General features: G+C 36.5%; 1 protein-coding gene across 3 annotated transcripts in view; it reads right to left on the bottom strand.

The window, feature by feature from the left end:
* LOC127790028 (villin-3-like) overlaps nt 1-10,127 on the bottom strand; it is a 43,629-nt gene extending 33,502 nt beyond the window's left edge. The window contains exons 1-4 of one of the 3 annotated variants that reach the window (XM_052319253.1): nt 9,735-10,123; nt 9,480-9,639; nt 3,666-3,745; nt 276-403 (exon numbers count right to left, since the gene is read on the bottom strand). In XM_052319253.1, coding sequence (XP_052175213.1) covers nt 276-331 — 56 coding nt within the window. In that variant the 5' untranslated portion in view covers nt 332-403; nt 3,666-3,745; nt 9,480-9,639; nt 9,735-10,123. Of the gene's footprint in view, nt 1-275; nt 404-3,665; nt 3,746-9,479; nt 9,640-9,734 lie in introns of all 3 variants that reach the window. The other 2 variants (XM_052319254.1, XM_052319252.1) reach the window with 2 other exon arrangements.
* Nucleotides 10,128-17,643: the final 7,516 nt, after the last annotated feature.

Below are 17,643 nucleotides of genomic sequence, written 5' to 3'. Positions count from 1 at the left end.
TAATCTGTTAATTTCTTTCCTTTGAACAGTTGAATACAAATACAAACAGAAATCAATTCATTTATCTACAGAAAACACACACATACAAATATAAAAGGCAAAACAGCATATGGTCTTTTGTTTCTCATTAGCATTTAAGTAAACTACAATATGCATAGCGCACAACTCCACAAACACAAACATAAAAACAATAATATACATCACTATTCATTTTCTATTAGCAATATAATGAAAACTATTCATTTATCATGCACAGTTCTTCAAAGTAAGGATACACTCTCTGGCCAGCTCCTTGAAATGCAGGTTCCAAAGCTCTTGCAGAGGTGGACATTGTTGAAATCCTTATCTATTGGTGTTTCTTTCAACAATGGAGAGAATAGAAGACCTTTCAAGCTCCCAAGATCTGTTATTTCAAAACTCCATAATGTCACAACAGCTAATAAAAAGAAGAAGAGGAGGAAGAAGTAGAAGAAGAAGAAGGAAGAAAGAAAGAAAGAAAGGGGGAAGGAGATAAGGAAAAATAAAGCATCTTAAACAACAAGATGGCAAGCAAAACAATTTTGACCCTAATCATATATTTCAGTTGCAGCAAGCCAATAACCTTTTACATTGAATGACCAAAACATAACAAAAACTTGATCTTGAAGCTACACATTAGAAAAGAGAAAGCAGCATCAAAACAGAATTAACCATTCAGAGGGGAAGAGAAAGCTTCTCCAACCAATTTGGAAATAGGGTAAATCCATCTGCCACAAAAGAAAGTGACTATGTTCAGCACACCATCAGTTAAAGTTTTTTAAATAGTCAATTGTTAGCCTGGTTTTGTGGTAGGGACATGGCTGTATAAAATTCTCAGCACCTCCCCGACAACCATGTCCCATTGACATGATTGATCCAATTTTTTTTTTTAATAATTAGAACTGTATTAAAGAGTGGCAAACAGGGTGAACCCCCAATAGGAAGACTAGGAGAACTAAAGAAAAGAAGCAGAACACTTTACAACAAAAATTTGTCCAGAAAGGGCAAAAATAAATCAAAAAACATGAAAAGGAATGGTCATTCAGATGTGCCTTCATCTCTTATAAGGACAAACCTGAAATCACCCCTGCGCCCCCCCCCCCCCCCCCAACCAAAAAAAAATATTACAGCCATAGATGGTCAATAAACACCCCATTGCTATCTCTTCAGCCAGTTACCATCACAAGCCCTCCTGATCAACCACTAGGTTATCAAAAAGCAGAAGGCAAAGACCAACCAAGAAGGAGTCAACCTCTCACTTTTGGTGGGATAGTGCCTGATGTTCAGGAGATCATACCATACCATCTGAGGATAGAGGAAAGTAATCCCTCCAATAGCCTACTCATTACTCACAAACCTGAACAAAATCAAGATCTCACAAAACAACCTATTTCCCATCCAATTAGAGAGCCAAAACCTCGCCCTATTACTCGTTTCAACCCATACCTAATGTCACTATCATAAAACCACCTCCAAAGCCCCATCCTACTAATAACCCAGTAGACCAACCATGATGCTTGTTGTACTCATGTAGCTTGTGTCACAAACTACCTCTCTTGTTTACAACCTCTCTCATTTACAAATCTCTGAAGCTAGTAAAGCTTTATCAAGAAGGCCAAAGTCCTAATTCCCAATCAGCCCCCTTTTAGATGGATGCACACCTTCTCCACCTCACCAAATGGTACTTGATTTCATCCCCTAAACCTCCCGCAAAGAAAATCTCTTGCATTGATAAGGAGCTTGTCAAACATGAGGGAGTCTGGTTACATAAATAGTTAATTTGCACTATTCAGCAATAAGGTGTAACATAATATATATATTTTGTATTAGAGATGAGTTAGCGGAGAGAGGCCATTAATTTAAGGCAGAGATCTGGTGACTATGGCACCGCCCATCCTGCCTTGCCTTGCTCTCTCTCTCTCTCTCTCCCCCCCAACTCATCTCAGTCATACCCAAAAATCCCATCCCCCGTTTCTCTCTAATCATTCATCTTCTCATCCGCTTTACTCTCTCTCGAACTGTCTTTCTTCTTTCTGCATATACTCCTCGGAATTCCTATTTTTCTCGTCAATCTCAAAGCCCCAAAAAAGGTGGAGAGAGAGAAAAAGAAAGAAAACACCACCCCAGCAATTATTCACCTTTCTTTGCAGTACCCATCTCCCTCGCTCTCTATTGCTAGCTTTCCATACTGTCCCCTCCACGCCCTTCTCTCTCCGTAACCCTCATCTCATCATTATCTTCATGACACAGAAAAGCAGAGATCTCTGAAGGTACGTCCATCCTCTGACCATGCTTGACTTTACTTCTTTCAGATCGCTCGTGTTTTACCTTTCATGTTTCTGTTCCCAGTTTGATTGCAATTTTAGTGTTATTTGTTGATCTGAGTTTGCGTCGTCCATTTCTGATTTGCATATGACCTGATTTTGATTATTGGTTTGTTGATTAATCTGCTGAGTGAGTGATATGATATGTTCTTGATTGCCTGATCTCTGCTTTCCCCTACGTGCTTCGATATGATTGTTGCCGACGCTTGAATGATGGATTATCTTTTGGAATGGAAGCGGTTTGATTTTGATCTGTAATTGGATATGGTAAGGAGATAATTATATTGACCTACCTTTTCAAAAAAATAACTACACTTGCATACGTGCCATTAAGGGTTGATAAAAAATCTAGATTTTTTTAGGTGTGATAATTCTTGTGATTGGCTATGCTATTCATTTATGGTGAAGCAAATACTGCACAGCTGAATGTGGTTGAACCTTCGATTCAGTTGGCAGTCTTCCTCAACCATATTGCTGAAGTGAAATACTGCATTACTCAGATTTTAGGGTTTGTTTACATTGTTTGGAGCTGCATTTTGGTATTCTATTCTGAAGCCAACCATATTTCTAACTACATGCTTCTACTATATTATACATGGACTTTCATGTCTTGAAGAAATAATAGGATTCTGACTGGTAAACATGAAATAATTGAATTATGGACTGTGTTTCTGAAATAGTTACATTAGAGGTATCAAAATGATTTTTTTTTCAAGTTTGAAATTATTTAGCTGTGGAGTAGGGATGGATTGATTGAAGCTGTAATAGTATCAGTATAATTCTCCAAGATGAGTTTGTGGTTTTTCTTCAGAAAATAAGTATAATGTCCAAGGACCATGGGTTTTGACGATTTTTCTTTACATGTGATCGGCAATCAAGACATTCTGGGACCTTGCAGTTTAATGATTGTAATTGAGAGATCAAGGTTAGTGTTGAATACGGTACTTTTATGTCCTTGAGGTTTCACCCTAGTTATAGACATATATGGTATATAATTGATGACATGTCTTATTACTCACAGCACATTGTGTGGCCTTAATATGGATCATTAAGATGATGAAGGGAAGTGGGAGCAAAGAGCTGTAGTAGGAAACTCAAACACAAGAAAGAATAAAAAGAGGAAGATTATTTCATATAGTCTTATATTGATTGAGAAATAGTATTGTTTCTTGGAAGAGAGAAACAGGGGCTTGAATAACATGTGACCATTTGATGTTACCCTATTTATGGAAAAAGTATCTTTCATGTTAGATGAGTGCTTAAGTTAATGTGTGAAAGTGAGCATTTGAAACAAAAAAGAAAGAGGTCATGTTAGATCTATACCTGATCACTTGATGCACCACTCGCAACACCTTTGATAGGATGGAGAGGACATTAGCGTGTTCGCTTTTCCATCTCTATTTCTTAATTGGCCAAAAGAATAAAACACCAAGAAATAAGAATGTTAAGTTCAAAAAAATTATGAGCTCTTATGACTGCCAGTTTTACTCAATAAGACATGAGGCACCTGAAGTATGTGTCCCTAGCATGCATGATTATAGATGAATGGGTCATCGTTGCTTATACGTCAAGCCTAGAAGGAATTTTTTTCCCATGAATGACAGACTTGAAACGATAAGGGTGGCATAGAGATCTATTGCAGCTTTGTGTTGAAAGAGAATTTGGGAATTGTGATTGTAACTTTTATATAGTTATGCTATTGCTTTACTTGTTGGGTAGAAGTGGGACTTTTATTCATACAAGATATTAGAATTTTTTCAACTGCTTGGATGCAAGAATAAAAATATGTGGTGTAGCTGAAAATGGCTCAACAACAAACTTAATTTCACTGAAAGAATTTAAAGAAGGCATTAGAGTGGGAATGTAATATCAGGATTGGCTCCTTTTTGGTTACTCTTACCGTGACTGGTAAATTTTGTTAAAGTTCTTGGCTTTACTGGGTGTAGCTAGATAATTTCATGATTTGCTGGTCTTCTGCTGCATTTTGATCTAATAGTCACACTACTAGTGAAGTTATATTATTAGGTCTATGGAGCCTGTTCTGAGTAGAAATATGTTGGCATGGAATATTTTGGATACTAATTTCTGTAATTTCCTTGCAGCTAAAGTTGTTATAGGAGAAGAGACAGAGGCAGAATTTTGAGAGCATGTGGAGGGGTTAGTACAAGGAATGCAAAGTACCTAGATGAGAGAAGGTCATTATGCGAGGTGACTTAAATGGTCATGTGAATAGAAAAGTGAATGGGCATAGAGATGTACATAGATGTTTTGGATTTAGAGAAAGAAATAACAGGGGCAAAGTTATTTTGGATTTTGCCATGGCATATGAACTCATCGTAACTAATATGAAGTTAAAAAGGGGATGAACATTTGGTCATATATACAAATTGTATAATAACTACCCAAAAAGATTACTTCTTTTAGGTGACAAGAGGACCATTCATGTTGTAAGCATCGTGAAAATTTTAGAGGGATCAAGCTAATGAGCCGCACTATGAAATTGTGGGAAAGAGTAATTGAGCAAAGGTTAAGGAGAGAAACCAAGGAGAAGCCAATTTGGTTCTATGCCTAGTAGGTTAACAATAGAAGCTATTAGAACTTTGGGAAAGAGTAATTGAGCAAAGGTTAAAGAGAAAAATCAAGGTCTCTGAAAGAAACCAATTTGGTTGTATACCTAGTAGGTTAACAATGAAGCTATTTTCTTATTGAGAGTTCTAATGGGAATGTTCAGAGATAAACAAAAAGGTTTGCATATGGTATTTTTAGGCTTAGAAAAAGCCTATGAAGAGTCCCAAAAACTGTTGGAAAAGAAAGGAGTCCAAAATGCTTATATACATGCTATTAAGGACATGTATTATCAAGAAGAATATAGCTTCCATTAGACATCTTAATAAGTAAATAGCTTCTATTGTTAAGAGGAAACACGTGATAGGATTTGGGGAAGAGATACTGATGTCTTTTCAACTATAATTGGATCACATCAAGTGTTTGCATTGAACCCTTACCTCTTTGCTATTGTGATAGGTGAACTTACAAAGCACATCTTAGGCTCTGTTTGTTTGCATAAAAGTGTTTTCCTGAGGGAAAACAATTTTCAAGGAAACAATTTTTAGAAAAGAATTTTCCTAAAATTTGTTTTTTGTTGTTTGGTTGTAACCTGAAAATTTTGCTGAAAAATCATTTCCAGTGTTTTGACACTTGCTATGACCAAACATAGAGAGAGAGAGAGAGAGAGCCGGAGAGAGAGAGAGACCGAACAGAGAGAGTGTCGGAGAGAGAGCTAGACGGTGATATAGACGGTGGCGGCGGCGAGGCAGATGGCGGCACAGATGGCGATGATGAGGCAGATGACGAGCTGGAGCAGGTTCTTGGCGATGTTGAGTTAGGGTTTTGGGAAACGACTTCCCCTTTTGAAGATGGGAAGTTGTTTTCCCCAAATTACCCAGCTTTAAAAGGCTGGTTTTCTGTTGACTGAAAAGTGTTTTTAGTTGACTTGTGTGTTTTCCTGCTCTCAAACACTGGAAAATAGGGAAAGTCCCAAACAAACAGAACCCTAGACAAAGTGTCTTGGTGTATGTTGCAGACTGTATTGTTTTTGCAGATGAGACAAAAGAAGGTGTGAATGATAAACTTAAATTTTGGAGAAACACCCTAGAGTCTAGAGATTTTAAATTAAGTAGGTTGAAAACAGAGTATGTGAAATGTTAGTTCAATAAAAATAGAAGCATGGATGATGTTTTTGTGAGACATGGAAATCAAGTTATCTAAAGCAAAAAAAGATCAATTTCGATATTTTGGATCAATTGTTTGAAAACAAAGAAAGGCTGTGGAGGATGTTACTAATAGAATCAAGACAGGACATATGTGATTATAAGATCCCTTTAAAGCTAGAAGGAAAATTTAATCAAATGACTAACCATCTTTATTGTGTGGTGCAAAATGTTGAGTAGTTAAGCGCTAACATGTGCAGAAAATGAGTGTAGCTGAAAAGAGAATGTTATGGTGGACGTGCAACCATACAAGAAAAGAAAAAACAAGAAATGAGACCATACATAATAAGGTTGGACTGGCATCTGTTCAGGGTAGGATGCGAAAATCACAATTAAGATGCTTTGGACATATGAGAAGAAGATTGATAGATACACCTGTGAGGCGAGTGGTTGAAATGGAGGGAGTTTGTAACAAAAGAGGGAGAGGAAATCAAATAAGACTTGGTGGAAAACCTTTGAAAATGGATAACATAGGAGATAAGGACATCATAGAGGATATGACCATGGATAGAGATGGCTGGTGGTCTCGAATTCATGTATGTCATGATCCTAGGGTTTAGCCTAAGACTAGAATGGAAATCGGAAAGATCTGATTCATTTAAAGTCAAGAATAGAATGTATAGAGGGAAGATTGAAGAAGAATGGGTGAGAAATTAGAAATAATGGAGGGAGAATGGCAGAAAAACGAGAGAGAGAGAGACTAGAGAGAAATCTTGGAAGAGAATTCAATATCAAAATCAGCATGCCTTTTACAGGAGGAGGACCAAGCTTATATAGCTTGAATCGTGGGTGCTGCCACAGCATATCACACCCACTCTAACTAACTGATTTGTCCTATTCTAATACATTGACACCTGGCAAATTCTGCCATAACAAACTAATCAGCTGGAAATGAAATACAAATAAGAGAATGAAATACTAAGGCAATACAAATAAGTAATATCCAAGCCGATACAAAACTTGGCCGCGAAATTATAGTCTCCCTAGTCTCGTGACAAACTATTGCAACCATATTACCATGATGCTCTTTTATTGTTCCTTGGGTCATGACAATGTAGGACCCAACTAGGGGGATCAAGGCCTATGATTACTGTTGGTCTCTGTAATTTGCACACCCAGCTAGTTAATGAATGTGTTATTTATCTTTAAGTATGCTCTCTGTTGCCTTGGCTGCTAATACCCAGTAGAAATAGATATATTACTTTGGTACATTGGCTCAAATTTCATTTATCAACTCAAGTGAAAGTGCAGTATAGTAGGCTTGTTGTTTATAGATCTTGTTTGTGTCCTCTGTAATCATTTATACTTAACCTGTTTATTTCTAAATATTGGTTCAACTTTCTTTTATTGAGTTAAAATGAAATTGGATTTAGTTGGTGTTTCTGGCAATCTGCATATCTCTTACAAAAAAAAAATACTTTTAATAAGAAAATTACTTTAGAATATTGAACCTTTACAAAATATATAATGAAATAATTTCGACTCCTAACCTAAAAATATGTGAACCAAGGCTTGACATTTTCTTTCTCGTATGGTGAGTTGTGAACAATGGCGTTACTGACAACATCTCTATACAGTCTGAGACAAGCATGTAAGACCCTATGGAAGTAATAACTCACTGTTTGTCCAGATCTAAAGAAAGTAAAACTTCCAGCTCGATTACGTTCGTCATGCCCGACCGTGTTTAGGAAAATAGCCACTTGTTCCTCAACAAGGACAGATCTACTATCAACCAATCCATATGTTCGTAACCAAGCACAAAATCTATGAAACGACACTATTTTCATCCTAAGTAGGTTATGACAAATTCTATCACTCATTCCAAACATTTGTGTAAGGGTCATTTGTCTTTCAGAGTCCCAATTTATATGAGGAGCCCTTGGGAGATGTTGGTTGCGACGCCTAATATCATTATATATCACAATCGCTTGCATGACCATCGTCCAAAATAAACCCAAACGTTGTTGTTGCCATCGACGTTGATTCCTTGTTGAAGGCATGTTACTCACTACCACGTATAAAATAAAAATTCAATAAAATCAACATATAAAAAAAGACGACAAATTAAACTACAATAGTTTGTAAAATTCAGAAAGATATCAAGAGTGAGAAATGTTACTAAAAAAGACTGATTCATGATGTTGCTAGAAATAGAAGGACGATCAACATGCGAGAAAAAAAAGAGATAAAAGTTTTGAAGCATCCAGTCCAAAAATTCCCAACAGGATAAGAGTACTTATTTGAATTGCCTGCACACTCGTTGCTTCAATTCAATGAATATGGGCTCTCGCGAAACTGAATAATATTTTAATTATGTTTCAAAATACATATATAGATAGATTAGATGGATAGATAGACACAGGAGTGGAAATCAACAGAGTCAAGTCATTAGGAAATCAACAGAGTCAAGTCATCAGGAGCAAAAGGGACGTAGTTTTTCAGAACAAAAAGTGAACTATTATAAATTTAATTATAAACAATTAAACAAATAAACAGAAGAGTTTTTTAGAGAAGCAGCTAGTATTTTCAACATTAATCAAAATATTCCAGTCAAGTCATGTTTTATCCATCTCAAAGTGCACAGACACGGAGTAAATGAATAACACATAAATGAATAAATTACAGCTCAGTTTGGTGACTATGTAGCACAAAGTTAACAGCGTCATTAAAGAAATGTACTTTGGAAAGTTAAGTTTTATCTGTCCCAATGTGCACATTACACAGAATAACAGATAAAAACGAACAAATTACAGCTCAGTTTGATTACCATGTAGAATGAAGTTACACAGTCAACAAAGAATTGTACTATAAGAAGTTATGTTTTATCTATCTCAATGAGCATAGACAGACACAGGATAACAGATAAATGAACAAATTACAGCTCAGTTTGGTGGCTAAGTATATGAAGTTAACACAGTAAGTAATTAAAGAATTGTACTTTAAGAAGAGAGACACGCACATAACACAAGCAAATAAATCAATATACCAAATTATATTGGTGTACAACACTAGTGCATGTCCATGAATAATGGGCACCTTGCTCTATTCGTATCTGCAGTCAGTGACTTGTCCATTTTTTCAGAAACTCCGTGTATCAGCTATCTGAAACACAGTTTCTCAACCTACAATGGCATATGCCTCATTTAACAATATTTTCATTTGATTCTACACAAGTGGACCCAGAAGTATATATCACAATATGCAGAAGTGACAAAAACCAAAGCTACTTTGGTTTCTTTTTCCTTTATTCCACACAAATATGGACATATATCAGAATATTAAATTTATAATGTTCAGAAGTTTTCTGTATTATAAATTTTTAGAACAAAAATTGCCCAAGATGGGGAAGATGGCGACGAAAGCTTACCGTGGACGAAGATGGCGAACGGAGGTCGACTTCGGCGGAGATGGCGAACGCGAATATCGCTCGCTGAAACAGAAACCAAGATCACTCGCTGAAACAGAGAACAAGATCGCTTCCAGTGGACGAAGACTCCAGATCGATGGTCGAAGACCAAGATCGCTCACTGAAACAGAGAGAAAAACCAAGATCGATGGACGAATACCAAGATTGCTCGCCGGATCTACAGAAATAAGAACAGAACGAAGACGGAAACCTTACCGTGGAAGAAGATGAAGATGCGCTGGTGGTGTGAAACTCGAAATCGAAGATGGTCTTCTGCGGAGATGGCGATGAAAACGAAGTCAGAGCTGGTCTTTTGTGGAGATGGCGACGAAGCCCAAGTCGAAGATGGATGGCGGTGGATGGCGAGTCACAGGAAGTCGGAGATGGTCTTCTTCGGCGGTGGATGGCGACTCACAGGAAGTCGGAGATGGCGACGAAGCCCAAGTAGGGGCTCGACTTCGGCGGTGGATAGCGACGAAGAGGAAGGGGACGAAGCCGGCTCGAATGGGAGCCTAGAGAAATCGAGGTGGACGGTGCTGCTGTGCGCGCGGTGAGGAATTCCCTGGAAATGTCAAACAACCACCTCCCTACGAAAACTATTTCCAGCAAAAGCGAGAAAAGAGCATCACATAACCGAAAATGACAACTTAATTTCTCCAAAAAAAATAAGTACAATCAAATGTTACAAAAGTTAGAATTTAGTTAAAAAATAATCATACCAATGCGTTTTATACATGTGAAAGTATAGTCACATTAGACTTAGCTTTTTTATGTGATTTGCAATTGTATATAGATGGTTGTATATACGTTATATGCAAATGATAAAAAAAATTATTATCATCTTGCAGTTTATGTTAGTTATTTAGGGGAATGGGTCCACCATCTTTGTATTACTTAATATGTTCAGGTGCTTGTATATAGGGGTGTCAGGTGAACACCGTTATTAAGATGTATTCCATTTTTACATGTTAAAATATTAATGGTTTAAAATTTATAACTAAGTCAAATATAAGTAAGGGATGCAGCTTGAGGTGCCCCCACAACAGTCTCTCCATGTGGGGAAGTAGTCAGCTTTGGAATATGAAAGAAAGAAAGATTTTCTCACGTTGTATGTGATGATCCAGGAATTTTTCACAATTTATAATTACAACCAACTAATATTTCAAATACATGAGATGAGATTCTGTCCCAAAATAATGCAACAGTAGAAGCCAAAATGACCATGGAACACTCACTCATATTTCAAATACATGAGATGAGATTCTGCCCCAAAATAATACAACAGTAGAAGCCAAAATGACCATGGAACACTCACTCAAGACTCAATCATACATGACAATATTACAACTAATCAAATTAGAAGAACCACAATATTCAAGGCCCTAATCACATTTTGCACTTCACGGATCTTTTAGTCAAAACTGTCCTGTACACACAGTTATCTACGATTGACATGTCAACGAGCTACCCACGACGCCAGCTCCCACATCTAGAATGATGATAAAAATAAAATGAGCCACAAGCCTCAACAAGCATAATAAAAGAATATAGTTAAAGCTGGGAATAAACCTCTCACACCAGAATACATTCCATCAAATGTAGGCAAGACAAAGATAAAACCAGAAATAAACCATACCTGGCATATGCCTTGCTACACAACAACGGTAATGCTAAGAATACATCCCTCACCCAAATTACACCCGCACAAAATGCAATGCTGCATATGAAAATGCCATGCCATATCGTGCAACAGTATAACTAATGCTTAGCATAAATATAACAATGCACATAATGGTCATTGGGGCCCACATAGAAATGCACATCCTGGCACCAAAGTCCTAGCATACAAACCTACCACAGCCATGAACTAGCTGGCATAAAACCCACGAGCCCGAGGCTCCCATCAGAATCACATACTAGAGTTCCCGAATCATAGCTATCTGGAGCCCAGCTCACACTCATAGCTATCGAAGGTCAACTCCATACCACAGTCCATATCAACCAGTAACTATGCAATGTAACAAATAATAAATGCATTGTCTCTTGCAGCATTAACGTGATGGCAAGGCTCCCATAAAGCAAGTATCAGGCCATGCTACGCCCACATAAGAACCCACATATGCAAATGCTCTAGATACACATGCTCACCTACTGTACCCAAGTTGGCACTCAGCAGGCCAACCAAGTTATGCCAATGTGCACACTTCCCCGTACATACAAAGCATGACCCCCAAAGAACGTAAGCTCAAACTCATGCACTACAATGTCATGCAATATGCCACATAATAGCAGAGTCGGTTGACAGTGATCAGGTACTGATCGACAATCCGTGACCAGGAACAACTAGTCAACAGCCGTCCTCGGCCCGATGACGGTTCACCCCAATGTTGTAATACCCCAAGAGCTCGGAGAAGCTAATATATATCGAGGATAGTGTAAGAAATGAAACAATATCAGCTGGATATATTTTGGGTTGAATGTAGGTAAAGAATTCTCGAATTAAGCATGTTTGAGCTGGGGAAGCTTAAGGATGGGTGATCCCCTAGGAAGTTCACGTAGGGCCATCAAGGTAAATTGTTCTGGTCCTTCCTATCGCTCGATGCGGGATGTTATAGGTGGTATCAGAGCCGTCTCCCGAGTCTCTGAGCACGGTGGTGGGACAAACCTTAGTGAGAAAGCTGAGTCCCTAAATGAGGTGCATGTAGGCACCTTAGGCGAATTCCACATCGATCATGCAAATGGAGGAGATCTGGGACCGGTTGTAAGGTTACATGACGAGGACGTCATGTGCTTAAGGAGGGGAGAATGTAATACACTGAGAGCCTAGAAAAACTAGTATATCGATGATAGTGTAAGAAATGAAACAACATCAATTGTATATCTTTTAGGCTGAATGTAGGCAAAGAACTCTCGGATTAAGCGTGCTTGAGCTGAGGAAACTTAAGGATAGGTGACCTCCTAGGAAGTTCATGTAGACCCATCAGGGTAAGTTGTTCTGATCATTCCTATCGCTCGATATGGGATGTTACAGGTGGTATCAGAGCCGTCCCCCGAGCCTCTGAGCACGATGGTAGGGGTAAACCTCAGCGAGGACGCTGAGTCCCTAAAGGGGGTGCGTGTAGGCACCTTAGGAGAATCCAATATCGGCTATGCAAATGGGGGAGATCTGAGACCGGTTGTAAGGTTGCATGACGAGGACGTCATGTGCTCAAGGGGGAAGAATGTAATACACCTAGAGCCTAGATAAGCTAGTATATATCGAGGATAGTGTAAAAAATGAAACAACACCATCTTGATACCTTTTGGGCTGAATGTAGACAAAGAACTCCCGGGTTAAGCGTGATTGAGCTGGGGAAGTTTAAGGATAGATGACCTTCTGGGAAGTTCGTGTAAGCCCATTAGGGTAAGTTGTCCCGGTCCTTCCTATCGCTCGATGCGGAATGTTACAAGTGTCACCAAATAGTCAGCATGTTACCTCACCGAATAACAGCTCACGCCGCTTGTTGCTACCATTCACACCTACAGGAAACCATAACCACATCACGATACGCACACATCAAGGGTGGGTGTCCGGTGGTACCAGCTTTTCCAACCCATCTATAGTCTATCATAACAGCTGATAACTGATGTCCATACATCTAACTATCTACTGCTACGACCCAATAGTCGACAGTCAGTACCCCGCACCCAATAACTCACATAACCATACAACGAGACTCCCAGTTACAACAACTTACTTTGGAGGGTACCCACAACCACAACTGACTCACTAGGAACCTAGCCCCAACCAGGTTTGACATCATTCCCAAAAAAGTATGGGCGATGCAATACCCTGTAAGCACTTACTGAATTAAATCCCGAAAGTCTCCTATTTAATTTAATTAAATTTAATTTATACAATATATAATAATTTCTAAAACCAAATCAGGTTAAGGAATGAAATGGAATCCACAAATCAAAGGAGATTCACAGATGGAGTAAGGAGCTTGCCTTTAATTAACTAATTTCGGCGTTATTCTGCCCACACACTACTAAATTAATACACGTTGCATAACAACAATATATTCAACCAAAATTAATAAAACTACACCCTAAATAAAATTTTCAACCGTACAAATTTATTCACAAAATTTTCTGAACTTACCTAGATATTTAAACCTCAATTATACTAATTTTTTTCACTATTTCCCTTGAATTTTCCCCTCATTTCCATCCTCGGTGCGCCTCCATTTCTGTATTTTTCTTCCTCTGCCTGCTGCTAACTCCCTTGGCTGAATGCTCCCAAAATTGAGAGTTAAAATAGCAAAAGGAATGAGTCGCCAGAAGTTGTTGCGTGGCAGCCAACATCCATTGCCTCTAGCCCCCAAAACGACGTCGTTTTGGGGTACCTCGTTGCTGGAAAATTCCAGCAAAATACTCAATCGCGCGCGCATGGACTCAGCCTCAAACCCTAGACCTACTCGTCCACCTTGCGCGCGCATGCCACTCGCGCTAGCTACCTGCACTAAACTAATGTACTCACTTGCGCTAGCTTCGCCACTTCCGAAATTTACATTTAAACCCACAACTTTCAGAAACTTCCACATACACCCTACTTAATAATAACCCTCATACCCCCAGATTTCCAATAATTAGTTACACACTTCCCGAATATAAAATAATTTAATATTTTCTTTCAGCTCGAAAATAATCAATAATCACCACGAATACAATAATTAATAATTATTAACCATTCCCGATTTAAATTAATAATTATCAGTTGTTCCCAATTAAATTAATAGTTATTAATTATTCCCGAATTACCGAGATGTTACATTGTATGGTTCAATGCCTGTAATTTGTGGGTCCCTTTTCGATTGGTCGAAGCTAATTTTAAGATATTAACTTGAGGATGGTTAACGATCACTCAGCTCAAGCTGCCCTTGCCTTTGAAATGAGAGTATAGATGGGAGAGTATGAACAGAATGACAAGAGAGATCTTTTTTTTTTTTTTTTTTTTTTTTTTGAAAGAGAATGTCGCAATATAAGAAAAGACTGAGTGAGTAGGCACTTGATATATATCCTAATTATTTTATTTTTTTAATATCTCAAATTTGGGTGGAAAGAGGGAGGAGAGAATATTTTTTAAAAAAATATATATTTTTTTAGCTCTTTTTATTTTTATCTAAATAATATAATGTTTATTTAAATTTCATACTTGTTGAAAATGTTAACTTAAGGGGGGTTGAATTAAGGTTACTCAACAAAATTTTTAAACAAAATGAAGATATAAAAAAATAAAAAACAAAACAATAAAACACACAAGAGAATGAGACAACATATATATAGTAGCTTGATCCAAGATCTACATTTACTACCTTGACACTTGTCGAAGATTTTGAAATAACCACTAACCGAGTATTTGTTAAAGAGGTAAACACTATCTTTTATAACTTATAAAACTTTTTCAATGAGCAAGTCTAACCTTCCAACTAGTTTTTCGCTTGGGGTCAAGTAGTAACCCTCCAATCTCACTTACAAGTGGTATAGTATAAAAGAGACAAAGATGCCTAAGGTTACACAAGTTTTCTCTTAAGAATAATACAAGATAAGTACAGTGAAAATACTCAAAAGCTATATTTGCACTAAAAGAATAAGTTTTGTAGCTTGAATCAGCTTTCAACAAGAGAAATGATGATCCTTTTTAGCTCATTATAAAGATTTCAACTAGAGGTGTGCAATCAATTATAATTAAATTGATCAAAAATTACTAATAGAACCACATATAATAATCAAATCGAATCGAACTGACCGAGTATCTCTTACTAATCGAAACCTAAACTGTGATAATAAAAAATTGAACAAACCCCCAAAATAATCGAACAAACAAACGACCTTATTGTTGCCACCGGCCACTTAGCTAGCCAGTGATTCTAATGATTGAAACCGATCATTGGATTCCCCCAACTATAATAGTTCATATATCCAAAAAGGAGTTTTAATCTAGCAGTTAATTTTTTTGTAGATCTAAAAATTAATTTTATTAAAAAAAACTCATAACTTGTTTTTGGAAAAATGTTACCGTCCACCATCCACAGTGGATTCCGATAATCGAATCGACCATCAGATTCGTCTTGGCTTAATGACCCCTATACCCAAAAATCAAAAGCATCTAATGGTTAGATTTCAGTAGATATAGATTTTAACGTTGAATACAAACCCACAATAAGTTGCTGGAAAACTTACCGAAATGGCCCAAGCCGATATGCTCCTCGACGATGCTCTATCCACCAGCTTGACTCTCGCTGGTTTCAATCTGAACTGCCTTTTGTTGTGGTGGTTCTTGTTATTGTTTTTTCTCTTTGTTTTTATCTTATTCCTTGGTTGTCACTCTCGAGTTCTTCCTATTCTTGCTATCAAAATTCCATGTTCTGTAGAACAACTTTTTGGAGGAGTCCATGACGATTGTGGGAAAAGGGCCAGTCAGCGAGAGTTGGAGAAAGGAAATGGATGAGAGCAAAGGGCTGAAGAAAGCAGAATAGAAGGGTTGAATGGGCGAAAATCAATTCGGCCTTCTGCCATTATGTGATTATGTCAGCTGTTTTTTTTTTACAGTGCATCCATAACGACGTCGTTTTGTAATTTCAGTCAGTTTGGTTTGTTCAATTAAACTAACAATAATAACCGAACCAACAAAAATTAACCACAATTTTTACAAAATATAACCGAGCAGCTAACCAACTACTGAAAAACTGAATTGAAATTATGCACAACCTTACTTTCAGCAAAGTTTCATGTTTTGCTAGTTTGTAAGGATTTAAGCCTGTATCTATTGCACTCGAACTTATTTAGATATAAAATATATATATATATCTCTTTCTCTAAACAATGTTCCTACATCAAATCACACCAATTACAACCTTTTTTAAATTTTAAATTTAAATAATTATATATTCAAAAAGCATATTGTCAGCTAATCTCAATCAATAGCTTTATATATTCACATCAACTTGTTTGAAGATATGAATCATTTAGAACGTTAAGAGTGTGTTTGATTGCATACATTTATCATAGAAAATATGTAATTATTACAATATTTTTTATGAAAGTAATCAAACACTCTTAACTTTTCTATGAAAAAATGTGTATGGTACAAACATTTAAAGGTTCTTTCCATGGAATTCATTTTTTAATGGGGTGAGATGGTTTTTGTTTTCTAGACAAATATTACATAGAATTAAATTTTAAGTAATGCAATTAAACACATCCTAAGTAGATTTGTCATATTATTTAATTAAATAAATAATATAAAAATATTTTTAAATTTGCGTACACATAATACTCTAGTATAAAGTATTTGTAGTTAAGTAATTTGAGCATATAGTTGAGTAAAAAATTAGGTACTTGAGTATTATATTCAACACTTTAGGGTTTTTTATTTTTACCACATAATAATTGAGTACAAAAATAAATTAATCAAGCAAGATAATCAATTATTTAAGTATTTTAACTAAGGAATTGATTAGATTACATCAAAATAAAATATTTAATATCAACATATAATTACTAAAGTAATATTCAATAATACTCGAGTGAGATATACTCTTAGTTGAGTAGAAAGTAAAGTAATAAAATACAGATATATTAGTGACTCAAGACCTCTTATAGATCGAAGCACGTTAGTTGAGTTTGTTTCCTTATTTGTTGATTATACTTTGAGCAATTATTTGTTATATTGAAAGTCGACAATATGTTAAATTAGTTGAGTATTCATTTAATAGTTCAAACAAGGGTCTAAACTTAAGAATCGAGTAATAATCTATATTAATTTATTAAACTTTGAGTAGTTCCCTATTGTTATAATGGAAGTTGACAAATATATTGAATTATTTAAGTATTCTTTTACTAGTTCAATTAAAAATTCAAACTTAGGAATTGAGTAATAACGTATATTAGTGGATTACAAAATGGAGTAATAATCTATATTAATTTATTAAACTTTGAGTAGTTCCCTATTGTTATAATGGAAGTTGACAAATATATTGAATTATTTAAGTATTCTTTTACTAGTTCAATTAAAAATTCAAACTTAGGAATTGAGTAATAACGTTTATTAATCGATTACAAAATGAAGAGTTATTAATTT

Source organism: Diospyros lotus, chromosome 14, assembly GCF_014633365.1.
Source record: "Diospyros lotus cultivar Yz01 chromosome 14, ASM1463336v1, whole genome shotgun sequence".
Classification (NCBI taxonomy): domain Eukaryota; kingdom Viridiplantae; phylum Streptophyta; class Magnoliopsida; order Ericales; family Ebenaceae; genus Diospyros; species Diospyros lotus.
Note: the sequence above shows the minus strand (reverse complement) of the source record. Positions and strands in the feature narration are given on the sequence as shown.